The following is a 13,768-nucleotide window of genomic DNA, read 5'->3' on the forward strand; positions in this document are numbered from 1 at the left end:
GGATGTTGCCTGGATTGGGAAGCATGCCTTATGAGAATAGGTAGAGTGAACTCAGCCTTTTCTCCTTGAAACGACAGAGGATGAGAGGTGATTTGATGGAGGTGTACAAGGTAATGAGAGGAATTGATTGTGTGGATAGTCAGAGGCTTTTTCCCAGGGCTGAAATGGCTAGCATGAGAGGCAACAGTTTTAAGGTGCTTGGAAGTAGGTACAGAGGAGATGTCAGGGGTAAGTTCTTTTACTTAGTGAGCGGTGAGTGCGTGGAATGGGCTGCCAGCAGCGATGGTGGAAGCAGAAAGGATAGGGTCTTTTAAGAGACTCCTGGATAAGTACATTGAGCTTAGAAAAATAGAGGGCTATGTGTAAAGTCTAGGTAGTTCTAAGGAAGGGACATGTTCAGCACAACTTTGTGAGCCGAAGGGCCTGTATTGTGCTGTAGATCTTCTATGTTTCTATGCATGTGTGGAGCCGAAACAGATGGGGGAGATCTTAAATGAATTCTTTGCATCTCTATTTACTCAGAAGATGGGCACAGAGTCTACAAAAGTGAGGCAAAGCAGCATCAACTTCACGGACCCTGTACAGATTACAGAGGAGAAAATGTTTGCTACCCTGAGGCAAATCAGGGTGGATAAGTCCTCAGGATCTTTTAAGGTGTTCCCTTGGAACTTACGGAAGGCAAATGCAGAAATTGCCAGGGCCCTGGCAGAGATCTTGAAATAATCCTTAGCGACGGGAGAAGTGCCTGATGACTGGAGGATAGCCAATGTTGTTCCGCTGTTTAAAAAAAGGCTCTAAACGTAAACCTGGAAATTATAGGCCCAAGAGTCTGACTTTAGTTGTGGGAAAGTTATTCGAAGGTTTTCTAAGGGACTGGATTTATAAGTATTTGTATAGACGTGGACTGATTAAGGATAATCAATATGACTTCGCGCATGGTGGGTCATGTCTAAACAATCTTATAGAGATTTTCGAGGAGGTTACCAGACAAGTGGATGAAGGCAAGGCAGTGGATGTTGTCGACATAGACTTTAATAAGGCATTTGACAGACGCTGGTCAGGAAGGTTCAGTCATTGGATATTCAGGATGAGGTAGTAAATTGGATGAGACATTGCTTTGTGGGAAAAGCCAGAGAGTAGAAGTTGAGGATTGCCTCTCTGAATAGAGGCCTGTGACTAGTGGTGTGCCACAGGGATCAGTGCTGGGTCCTTTGTTGTTTTCTTCTATATCAATGATCTGGATGATAATTTGATTAACTGGATCAGCAAATTTGTGGATGACACTAAGAGTTGTGGTGTAGTGGACAGTGAGGAAGGCTATCATGGCTTGCAGAGAGATCTGCATCAGCTGAAAAAATGGACTGAAAATGGAAGATGGAATTTCATGCAAACAAGTGTGAAGTTTTGCACTTTGGTAGACCAGCCAGGGTACGTCTTACACAATGGATGATTGGACACTGAGGAGTGTGGTAGAATCAAAGGGTTTGGGAATACAGGTCCATGATTAGTTGGAAGTGGAGTCACGGGAAGATAGGGTTGTAAAGAAAGCTTTTGGCATGTTGACCGTCATGAGCCAATGTATTGAGTACAGAAGATGGGATGTTTTGTTGAATTTGTATAAGACGTTGGTGAGGCTTAATTTGAAGTGCTGTGTGCAGTTTTGGTCACCTACATACAGGAAAGATGTAAATAGGGTTGAAAGAGTACGGAGAAAATTTTACAAGGATGTTGCCTTGTCTGGAGGACCTGAATTATGATAGATTGAATTGGTTGGGACTGTATTCTTTAGAATGTAGAAGATTGAGAGGAAATATGATAGAGGTATCCAAAATTATGAGGGTATGGATCGAGTAAATGTAAGTAGGCTTTTAACACTGAGGTTGGGTGGGAATACAACCAGAGGTCATGGGTTAAGGGTGAAAGGTGAGAAGTTTAAGGAAAACACGAGGAGAGACTTGTTCAATCAGAGGGTCATGAGAATATGGAATGAACTGCCAGCACAAGTGGTGCATGTGAGCTCGATTTCAACATTTAAGAGAAGTTTAGATAGGTGCAAGGATAGTAGGGTTATTGAGGCTTTGGTCCCAGTGCAGGTCAATGGGAGTAAATGGTTTCAGCATTGACCAGATGGGCTGAAAAGCCTGTTTCCATGCTGTACTTATCTCTGTGCCTAAGACTTTTGCACTTGACTGTATAGTCTCAGGTGGTGTCATACTTTTTCATTTGGTTCAGGAGCCTGATAGCAGTAGGAAAGAGTTAATTGTTCATGCTGTTGTGGACATTAGGATTGTCTCTTCGGTCTTATTCTACATTTGGTACTTTCATTGGTGATGGATTTTGTGGACATGTGCACTATTGTTCTATTATACCATGATAGTGGAGAGGGAGAGGAAAGAATTTACTTGGAATTGTACTTAAATTCTGATTGGCTAAGGCTGATGCTATTTACTTTTTTTGGCAGACTCCTGTGAAAACCAAAAATCTAGGAGACAATTCAAAACCAGTGAAAACCTCCAAGACTGCAATCGCTATGGATGACATTAAAACTAAAATGAAGGCTTTGGTTGAAAAGGTAACTATCTGTGTTACTCAAAAATGCTGTTATTTCCTGGTATCTTGATGAGGCTGTACACTTACAGCCTCTTCCACTATCACGATGTAGATTTGAGGAGCAATACCTCCTAATCCACACACAAAATGCTGGTAGAACACAGCAGGCCAGGCAGCATCTATAGGGAGAAGCGCTGTTGACGTTTCGGGCCAAGACCCTTCGTCAGGACTAACCGAAAGGAAAGATAGTAAGAGATTTGAAAGTTGAGGGGGAGGGGGAAATGCGAAATGATTGGAGTATACCGGAGGGGGTGGGATGAAGCTAGGAGCCGGAAAGGGGATTGGCGATAGTGATACAGAGCTGGAGAAGTGAAAGGATCATGGGACGGGAGGCCTCAGGAGAAAGAAACGGGGGAGGGGAGCACCAGAGGGAGATGGAGAACAGGCAAACAACTAAGTATGTCAGGGATGGGGTAAGAAGGGGAGGAGGGGCATTAACAGAAGTTAGAGAAGTCAATGTTCATGCCATCAGGTTGCCTGACCTGCAAGGATGTTGCCGGGGCTTGAAGACCTGAGTTAGAGGGAAAGGCTGAATAGGTTTGAACTTTATTGCCTGAACCTCAAGAGAATGAGGCAGACCTTACAGAGGTATATAACGTTAAAAGGGGTGTAGATAGGGTAAATAGGCTTTTTCCTCAAGATGGGTGAGACTTGAACTAGAGGTCAGAGGATTAGAGATGAAAGGTGAAATGTTTAAGGGGAATCTAAGAAGGAGCTTTTTCACTCAGAGGGTGGTGAGAGTGTGGAACGAGCGGCCCGAGGAAGTGGTAGATGTGCATTTAAGAGATTTCAACATTCAAGAGATGTTTGGTTGTGCAGGTCGATGGGACTAGGCAGAAGACTAGGCTAGCACATACTAAAAGGGCCAAAGGGCCTGTTTCTGTGCTTGTGGTGCTCTGTGAGTCAAGAATTGTTGGGAGGAAATCCAAGACCTGTATCTTTTGGGGAGGAGGTGATCACAGGTTTAAATTAAGATCAGGTGGTTTCTCTGGGTATCTAGGTGGAAAAGTCAAAGCAAATCATGACAAAAATAAAAAATAAAAAAGGAGATCTTGCAGATGCTGAAAATTTGTAACACTCAGCAGGCCAAGTGGTATCTGTAGAGAGAGAAACGGTTGCAAATTTGGTTCTGGGACCATCAGTTCTGCCCAGGAGACAGGACCTGCAGCATCAAGTGTTTCTCCCCTTTCAGATGCTGCCCAGCTCTCTGATGTTACATTTAATTTCCCTCTTTTCTCTCACTTTCCTCCTTCTTTCCCCCACTTGCACCCTTTTTTTTGCTCATCTCCTTTTTCCTGCTTACCCTTTCTTTTGTGCCCCTTCTTTTTTTTCACACTCACTCACCCCACCTCACTCAGTCATACTCCTCTTTTTCTGCTTGCCCCCTTCTTTACCCATTCATCCTCTTTTCCCAAATCACCCTCTCTCTTTCTCTCATACCAACCTGCCTCGGTTGTTTGTCCCTCTGGCTGCCACCTCCCATTCCCCCGTTTTCCCCTGGGCTACCTGTTCTAGGTGATAGATAGCTCCTGCAACTGCTGTGCAGACTATCTTCATGATGTTCTGGTCAGCACTGACCCTGGTTGTTACTGGTTTGCAGGGGCAGCACTTACCGAAGACCATACAGAAGTTTAAGAACTTTATAAAAAGCTCATTCCGACTTGAAGATCAAAAAGTGAGTAACATCAGCCTTTAAGTAAGAATCTCAAGTTCAATTTTGTTGTTGTTTGACTGGTTTAAAATGGCACCAGTGAAGCTCAGTGATGACTTGCCGGTGGCAAACAGATCAAAGAAAATTATTCAAAATTTGTTGTTTTTCTCTGCATTTTGGGTGTTTGTTAGTCATTTTTAATTGGTTCTTTTTGGTTTCTTTGTTTTATGATGACTGTGGTGGAAGAATCTCAAGGTTGTATGTAGTCTATGTACTTTTTTAATTAATGCATTTTGACTTTGACATATATACAACCAAATGAAACAACATTCCTTCGAACAATGGTGTACCTGCAAAACATGTATCACACACAGCACATAAAACAAAATATTACCACAGATAAGCTCATGTGGTGTGCAGCACAGGTAAACAGTGAACAGTGACAAGACCATGGTGGTGGCAGGGTACTCATTAATCGCACAGCCTGAGAGAAGAAACTATTACCTAGTCCTAGTTCTGTACCTCCTTCCTGATGGTAGTGGGTCAAAGAGATTATGGAAGGGTGGTAGGGGACTCTAAACGATACTTTGGTTCTTTAATATCTGAAGGGAATATCCAGGGAATATCTTCAGAACATTGTGTGTTAGTGTGAAGGAGAAATGGAGGAATATTTGCGGGGGTTAGATTGATCTTAGAGTAGGTTAAAGGGTTGGCACAACATCATGGCCCAAAGGGCCTGTACTGTGCTGTAGCGGACCGTGCTCTATGTTTTAGCTCGCCATTGTTGTTTCCCAAGCCTGCCTAAGAACACTGGGTTCAGGCATTTGTCCAGTGATCATCCTCCTATTTAGTTCATGTGTGGTCATGAGGAATGACCCTTTAAAATAAATACTCCTCATCTGTAACCGTTGAGGAGAGGGATGTGATAGTGAGAGGATTCAGAGAAGGGGTATTTAAGAAACATTTAGATAGGGACATGGATGATAGAAAAATAGAGGGCTTCGTGGCAGAAAGGGTAGATTGATCTCAGAGTAGGCTAAAATGTTAGCACAAATTCATCGGCTGAATGGCTTGTACTCTGCTGTACTATTCTATGTTCTTTGTTGTATGTCTAGCAAAGATGTTATTCAACTGAAAAGATTGCAGAAAAGATTTATCAGGGGGCCTGAGTTACAAGGAGAGGTTGTATAAACTAGGACTTAATTCCCTGGAATATAAGAATATATGTCTCTACCATTTTATAAGATTATAAGTCATTGGATGTCAATGATTCAGATGATGGAATAGATGGCTTTGTTGCCAAATTTGTAGATGAAACGAAGATTGCTGGAGGGGCAGATAGTGTTGAGGAAACAGGTGGGCTGCAGAAGGACTTTGAAAAATTGGGAGAATGGAAAAGAAAGTGGCAAATGTTGAAAAATGCATGGTCATGCACTTTGGTACTGGAAATAAATGTGCAGACAATTTTCTGAACAGTGAGAAAATCAAAAAATCTATGATGCAAAGGAACTTGTGCAGAACACCCTAAAGATTAACTTGCAGTTTGAGTCGGGGTGAGGAAGGCAAATGCAGTGCTGTGGATTTGTAAGGCAGTGGTGAGGCCGCACCTTGAGTGTTCTGAACAGTTTTGGGCTCCTCATCTAAGAAAAGATGAGCTGGCTTTAGAGAGGATTCAGAGGGGGTTCACAGGGATGATTCCAGGAATGAAAGGGTTATCATATGAGAAACTTTGATGGCTCTGGGTCTGTACTTAGGGGGATATCATTAAAACTGTTGGAATGTTGAAAGGCCTAGAGAGAGTAGATGTGGAAAGGATGCTTTCCATGATGATGGAGTCTAGGACAAGAGGGGACAGCCTCAGCATAGAGGGGTGCCCATTTAAAATGGAGATGCGGAGAAATTTCCGCCAGAAGGTGGTAAATTTGTGGGATTTGTTGCCACAGGTGGCTGTGGAGGCCAAGTTATTCAGTATATTTAAGGCAGAGCTTGATAAGTTCTTGATTGGCCAGGGCAACAAAGGTTATGGGCAGAAGGCCGGGGAGTGGAGCAGAGCAGGGGAAAGAATAATCAGCCATGATTGAATGGCAGAGCAGACTCGATAGCCAAATCATCATCCTTAATGATAAGACATAGACAGGGTGAAAGCACATAACCTTTTTTCCCAAAGAGATGGTGCTAAAAACAAGAGGGCACAGGTTTAAGACCAGAGGCGAGAGATTTAAAAGGGACGTCGGTGGCAGCTTCTTCACATAAAGGGTGGTGCTTATTTGGAATGAGCCAGAAATAGGGGTTAAGGCAGACACATTAGGAATATTTAGATAATTACATGGATAGGGGAGGTTTAGAAGGCTACAGGCCATGGGACTACTACTGGGAAACACATTGGGTATGGAAGAGTTGGGTCATGGGGATTGTTTCTGTGCTGTAAGACTCCATTTCCTCAAGTGCTCATCCTGCTAAAAGGGTGGCATGGTAGCGTAGTGGTTAACACAATGCTTTACAGTACCAGTGATCCGGGTTCAGTTCCTGCTGCTCTCTGTAAAGCGTTTGTGCATTCTCCCCGTGGCCACATGGGTTTCCTCTGGCTGCTCTGGTTTCCCTCAGAGTCCAGAGACGTACTGCTTGGTACTTTAATTGGTCATTGTAAACCGTCCCATAATTAAGCTGGGGTTAAGTTGGAGATTGATGGCTCATAGGGCCAGAAGGGCCTATTCCACAATGTTTCTCCATCAATAAATAAAGAATTTCTGCCTCTACCATCTTCTCAGCAGTGTTCTAGACCACCACGACTCGTGTGCTGAAATAATTTCAACTCAGTTTCCTCTAATCCCAAGTTAACAACTCTCCACTGAGAGAAGTAGATCTTTCCTGTTCACCTCTCCTAGGCTACTCTTCACTACGTTTATTGCTGTGGGGCTGCAGAGGGTTGCAGACTCAGGCAGCTCCATCGTGGGTGTTAGCCTCCCCAACATTGAAGACACCCTCAAAGGGCAGTATCTCTAAAAGTGACATCCATCACTAAGGACCCTCATTATTCAGGCATTCAGGACATAAGAAATAGGAGCAGGAGTAGGCCATCTAGTCCATCGGCCTGCCCCACCATTCAATAAAATCATGGCTGATCTGTCCATAAACTCAGCTCCATCTACCTGCCTTTTCCACATAACCCTTAATTCCCTTACTACATAAAAACCTATCTAACTGTATCTTAAATATATTTAGTGAAGAAACCTCAACTGGGCAGAGAATTCCACAGATTCAGCACTCTCTGGGAAAAACAATTTCTCCTCATCTCCATCCTAAATTTTCTCCCCTGAATCTTGAGGCAATGTCTCCTAGTTCTAGTCTCACCCACCAATGGAAACAACTTTCCTACTTCTATCTTATCTATCCCTTTCAAAATTTTGTATGTTTCTATGAGATGCCCCTCTCATTCTTCTGAACTCCGGAGAGTATATTCCCAGACAACTCAATCTCTCCTCATAGGTTAACCCTTTCTTCCCTGGAATCAACCTGGTGAACCTCCTCTACACTGCCTCCAAAGTATATCCTTCCTCAAGTATGGAGACCAGAACTGCACACAGTACTCCAGGAGCGGCCTCAACAGTCCCCTGTATAGTTGCAGCATAAACTCCCTGCTCTTGAATTCAATCCCTCTAGCAATGAAGGCCAACATTCCGTTTGCCTTCTTAATAACCTGTTGTACCTGCAAGCCAACTTATTGTGATTTATGCACAAGCACTCCCAAGTCCCTCTGCGCAACAGCATGCTGCAATCTTTCGCCATTTAAATAATAATCTGCTCTTCTATTATTCCTTTCAAAGTGGATGATCTCACATTTATCAACGTTGTACTCCATCTGCCAGACTTGGCCCACTCACTTAACCTATCTATATCCCTCTGCAGACTCTCCACATCCTCTGTACAATTTGCTTTTCCACTCAGTTTAGTGTCAGCAAATTTTCAAAATCATCAATGTAAACGGTAAACAGCTGCGGGCCCAGCACTGACCCCTACGATACCCTGTTCACTAAGACTGCCAAATGGAGGAACACCCATTTATACCAACTCTCTGCCTTCTATCGGTTAACCAATCCACAATCCATGCCAATATACTTCTCCGACTCCATGCATCTGTATCTTATTTATAAGTCTCTTGTACGGCACCTTATCAAACGCTTTCTGGAAATCCAAGTACTCTATATGACATCCACCTGTTCACCTCTATCCACTGCACTTATTATGTCCTTAAAGAACTCCAGTAAGTTTGTCAAACAGGACCTGCCTTTTCTGAATCCATGCTGCGTCTGTTTAATGGATCCACTCCTTTCTAAATGCTTCATTATTTCTTCCTTAATAACAGCTTCAAGCATTTTCCCCGACTACAGATGTTAAGCTAACTGGCCTATAGTTGCCCGTCTTCTGCCTACATTCTTTTTTAAAAAGTGGCGTGACATTTGCTGTCTTCCAATCCACTGGGACCTGCCCAGAGTCTAGAGAGTTTTGATAAATGATTACCAACGCATCTACTATAACCTCCGCCAATTCCCTCAGCACCCTGAGATGCATCCCATCAGGACCAAGGGACTTATCGACCTTCAGGCCCTTTAGTTTGCTCATCACTATCTGTTTAGTGACAGTGATTTTATCAAGCTCCTCACCTCCCATTTTGTCCATAACATCCTTCTTTTGCATATTAGGCGTGTCCTCCACCGTGAAGACCAACACAAAATAGTCGTTCAATGCCTCAGCCAATTCCTTATCACCCAATATCAACTTCCCCTGATTGTCTTCCAAGGGACCTATGTTGACCTTAGCCACCCTCTTCCGCTTTATATATTTATAAAAACTTTTGCTATCTGTTTTTATATTTTGTGCTAATTTACTTTCATACTCTATCTTCCCTTTCCTTATTTCTTGTTTAGTTGTTCTCTGTTGGTTTTTAAAGTTTTCCCAATCCTCCAGTCTCCCACTTTTGCAACTTTGTACACATGAGCTTTTAATTTTAATTTGACCTTTTATTTCCTTAGTTATCCAAAGGTGGCTCTCCCCACTCTTACTGTACTTTGTACTGGAATATACTTTTGTTGAGCACTGTGAAAAATCTCTTTGAAAGTATTTCACTGTTTATCTACTGTGCTCCTGATCCACATCAGCCAACTCCTCCCTCATCCCGTTGTAGTCTCCCTTGTTCAAACATAATACACTGGTTTTAGATCTAACTATTTCATCCTCCATCTGAATGCAAAATTCAATCATGCTCTGATCACTCTTTCCAGGAGGATCCCTGACTACAAGGTCGTTAATCTTACCTGTCTCATTGCACAGGACTAGATCCAAGATATCATTTTCCCTTGTAGGTTCACTAACATGCTGCTCAAGAAAGCCATCACGGATGCATTCTATGAAGTCCTCCTCAAGACTTCCTTGACCAACCTGACTCACCCAATCTATGTGGAAGTTAAAATCTCCCATGACAACTGCTGTTCTGTTCTTTCAAGCCTCAGTTATTTCAGGCTCCATTGCAATGTACTGCTGCCGCAAAACAAGGAATTTTACAACATACTGTATACTAATGATATTAAACCTGATTTTGATTCTGTTTCTGATTCAACAATGTCATCTTTGTCGACAGGTAATTGAGGAGCTTTGGACCTGGGGCCAGACCCTGAAGCAAGCCAAGTGAGGGCTGCCCGAAGATTGCCTACAATTTGCCGAGTTGATGGAGGTTCTACAACCTGTTTTGTCCACAGGATATCTGCAAACCACATTTTGTTTGGAGTTGTTTCTATGTTCAAGTCTTTGGTGACACAGATATGCCGTTCTAAAATATTGCCAGAGGGAGTCCAAAAAGCAGGTTAAAATTAAAGGCACAGCCAGTGGAAACACAGCAAGTGTATCAGCATCTTAACAAATTTACTTTATTGTCACCAAACAATTGCTACTAGAGCGTACATCATCACAGTGATATTTGTTTCTGTGCTTCGCGCTCCCTGAAATCTGAGGTTAATATTTCTAACCTATTAATTGGTTTTAGAAGTTATCTACAGCCAAACATGAAACCCTCTCTTCTTTAGATGCTGATAGGCCCATTGTGTTCTCAACACTGTCTACGTTTCCTAATTTGATTTTGTGTAGCTCACAGCCAATAAATTCCATGCCTTTAAAAGCATGCAAAATAATTTGATTTTTTGTTCTTACAACTATACAGAATGCCATGTCCTTGAGAAAATTTCTCTTTTGATAGCCACTGGAAGCACACTGTAGCTCTTGAGGTTACTGGGACTCCTTGGTGTGGTGTTAGAGTTAGCTCTGGGTCTGAAGCTTGTCGATCCCTGATCTCTCAACCCCGAGAGCCAAGGAATGGGGAAGATTGGTCAGAGATTCTGCTCCTGCGGCGTGATAGCGTAGCAGTTTGTGTAGCGCTGTGCAGTACTAGTGACCCAGGTTCAATTCATGCTACTGCCTATAAGGAGTTCATATGTCCTCCCCGTGACCGCTTGGGTTTCCTCCAGGTGCTCCAGTTTCCTCCTAAGTTCAAAGACGTGCCGGTTAGTAGGTCAGTTGGTCATTGTAAATTGTCCTGTGATCAGGCTGGGGTTAAATCGGGGGTTGCTGGCAGCATGGCTCGAAGGGCTGGAAGGGTTTATTCTGCATCGTATCTCAATAATAAACAGATGAATACAGCATCAGCGATCAGGGTTCAATTCCCGCTGCTGTCTGTAAAGATTTTGTACAGTATGTTCTCACCATTATGGCGTACGTTTCCTCCAGGTGCTCCAGTTTCTTCCCACATTCCCAAGACACATGGGTTAGGGTGTGCATGCTGGGAGCATGGCTCCACTTGCAGGCTGTCCTCAGCCCATCCTCACACTGAGTTAATCATTGAAGTAAATGACACATTTCATTGTATGTTTCGATGTGCATGTGGCAGATAAGGCCACATCTTTATCTTTATCTCTCCTGGTTAGCCATCCTTGTGTACAGGAAATTTTATCCACACGACGTAATGAAGGAACTCAGCAAATCATGCAGTGTCTAAGGAGGGAAATGGGCATCTGGACTGAAAGAAGGAGGGGAGTATAATGAGGTGGAAGGAAAGTGTGGACAAAGATCTGGCAGGTGATGAAGTGTCTGCATCTAACCTTTCTCCCTTCATGAGTCTCAACCCAAAACGGTGACTGCCCAACCCACTGAGTTCCTCCAGAACTGTTATGTGTTGCTCCAGATTCCAACATCTGCAATCTCCTGTGTCGCCAAAAACAAATTTTTAAGTTAAGTTGCTGCAGTTGTTTTTCCCAAAGTTCAATTTAAAGTTGAGTCTTCTCTGGTGATATCTTGTCCTGAGGTGGCCTGGAATCTTTTCAAGGAGTCTGATCACAACAAAGTTGAAAGTAAATTTATTATTAAAATACATACGTGTCACCATATTCAACCCTGAGATTCATTTTCTTGTGAGGATACTCAATAAATCTCTAGAATAATAACCATAATAGAATCAATGAAAGACTGCACCATCTTAGGCATTCAACTAGTGTGCAAAAGACAACAAACTGTGCAAATACAAAAAGAAAGAAATAAAAATAAAAAAATATATAAGCAATAAATGTCAAGAACATGATATGAAGAGTCCTTGAAAGTGAGTCCATAGGTTGTGGGAACAGTTCAATGATGTGGCAAATGAGGTTGTGTGAAGTTCAAGTGCCTGATGGATGGGGGGGGGGGGGGGGCTGGAAGTAGATGGAACTTTTATCCCTGAACCCTGTCTTTGCAGAGGTTGTCAAAGGTACTACATAAATACAGGTCATCCTTTTTACCTTCGCCTTCTGCTTGTTCCACAAGTGTTTGCATGCGGGACAAGTGCGAGGTCAGATGTGTGTGTGGACCATGAAGGGTCTCAGCCTGAAATGTCTAACTAATCTCTCCCTTGGCTCTCGGTGTTGCTGTCTGTGGATGCTGCCTGTCTTAATGAGTTCCTCCAGCATTTTGTGTGTGTTACTGTTTGTGGAGTGGCCAGCCGGTGCTGACTGGATAGGCTGGAATGTGAAGAGGTGGCCTTGTCAGGGGGCGGTGCTGGCAGTGGAACAAACTGCTTCTGTTTACTGTCGAGCTTTCTTTTTAACAATTAGCGTTGCTTGTCACATGTACATTAAAGCAATGTTTGTGTCCGAGGATGTGCTGGGGACAGCCCGCAGGTGTTGCCACACTTCTGGTGCTGACATAGCATGCCCACAACTCACCAACCCTAACCCGTATGTATTTGGAAACTGGGAGGAAACCAGAGCACCCAGAGGAAACCCACTTGGTCACAGGGAGAATATACAAACTCCTTACAGCCAGTGGCAGGAATCGAAACCCGATCTTACAGCTTGTGCTGTAAAGCATCACGCTAACCACTTCTCACCATATCCGAATCAGGTTTATTGTCGTTTACATAGGTTGTGAAATGTGCTTTGTGGCAGCAGTACAATGCAGGCGTAACAGAGTTATAACTTTTTTTAAATCATGCGAATGAGAAATAGTGAGGTAGTGTTCACAGGTTCATGGTCTGTTCAGAAATCTGATGGCAGAAGGGGAGAAGCTGCTTCTAAAACATTGAGTGTGTGTCTTCAGGCTCCTGTTCCTCCTCCTTGATGCCAGCATGAGAAGAGGGTATCTCCTGGGTGGTGGGGATGCCACCTTTTTTGAAGCATTGCCTTTTGAAGATGGTCTTGATGCTGGGGAGGCTGGTGCCCATGATGGAGCTGGCTGAGTTTACAACTCTCAGCAGATTATTCCGATCCTGCAAAGGGTCCTTATCATGCATAGTTTAAGTTCCACAGTTAAGTATCAGCTAAATTGTAAATTTAAAAGGACTCAATCTGCTTGCTACCTACTGGAATAATCACTCTAATATCTGTTGTATGACAGTGGTTATGCTGAACTGGACTGATATCTAGAGGTGTGGATCGTCGATCTGTAGACTTGAGTTTGAATCCCCATAATTTCAGCTGGGGAACTTAGATTAAAGTACAAGGCTTCACTGGGTTACAACAGGGTTCTGTTCCTGTGAACTATTTGTAACCTGCACAGCTCATAAATTGGAAATGCAGCCACAAACAGAGTTCCCACATGGCAGAAGATACCAACAGCCCTGTAGTTACCAGGAAATCCATTACCTAGTCTCCCAAACACTCATCTGTTTGTCCTGGTGGTACATAAGTTGGGCATTTGTAAATTGGAGAAGCTGCCAGATTGTCATAAAAGTATCAGGTTCAAAAAGAATATCTAGCCAGACTGGCATGCATATGAGTCCAGTCGTACCAGTATGATTGACTCTTCATCTCCTACTCTGATGGCCCAACAACCTATTGTTTGCAGCCAATTAGGAATTGCCAATAAATATCAAACACAAAATGCTGGAGGAAGTCAGCAGGTAAGGCTAAATTGAGTCAACGTTTCAGGCTGAAATGTGGAGGGATACAGACAGTCAACATTTTGGGTGGAGACCCTTTACCTGGACTGGCC

General features: G+C 43.2%; 1 protein-coding gene across 2 annotated transcripts in view; it reads left to right on the forward strand.

Annotated features, from left to right (window-relative positions):
- Positions 1–12,311, forward strand: part of npm1b (nucleophosmin 1b) — a 116,555-nt gene extending 104,244 nt beyond the window's left edge. For both annotated transcript variants that reach the window (XM_059965755.1, XM_059965756.1), the window contains exons 8-10: positions 2,462–2,572; positions 4,211–4,285; positions 9,897–12,311. In XM_059965755.1, the coding sequence (XP_059821738.1) occupies positions 2,462–2,572; positions 4,211–4,285; positions 9,897–9,947 (237 nt within the window). In that variant the 3' untranslated portion in view covers positions 9,948–12,311. The remainder of the gene's footprint in view (positions 1–2,461; positions 2,573–4,210; positions 4,286–9,896) is intronic.
- The last annotated feature ends 1,457 nt before the right edge of the window (positions 12,312–13,768 follow it).

The sequence above is a fragment of the Hypanus sabinus genome, chromosome 3 (assembly GCF_030144855.1).
Source record: "Hypanus sabinus isolate sHypSab1 chromosome 3, sHypSab1.hap1, whole genome shotgun sequence".
Classification (NCBI taxonomy): domain Eukaryota; kingdom Metazoa; phylum Chordata; class Chondrichthyes; order Myliobatiformes; family Dasyatidae; genus Hypanus; species Hypanus sabinus.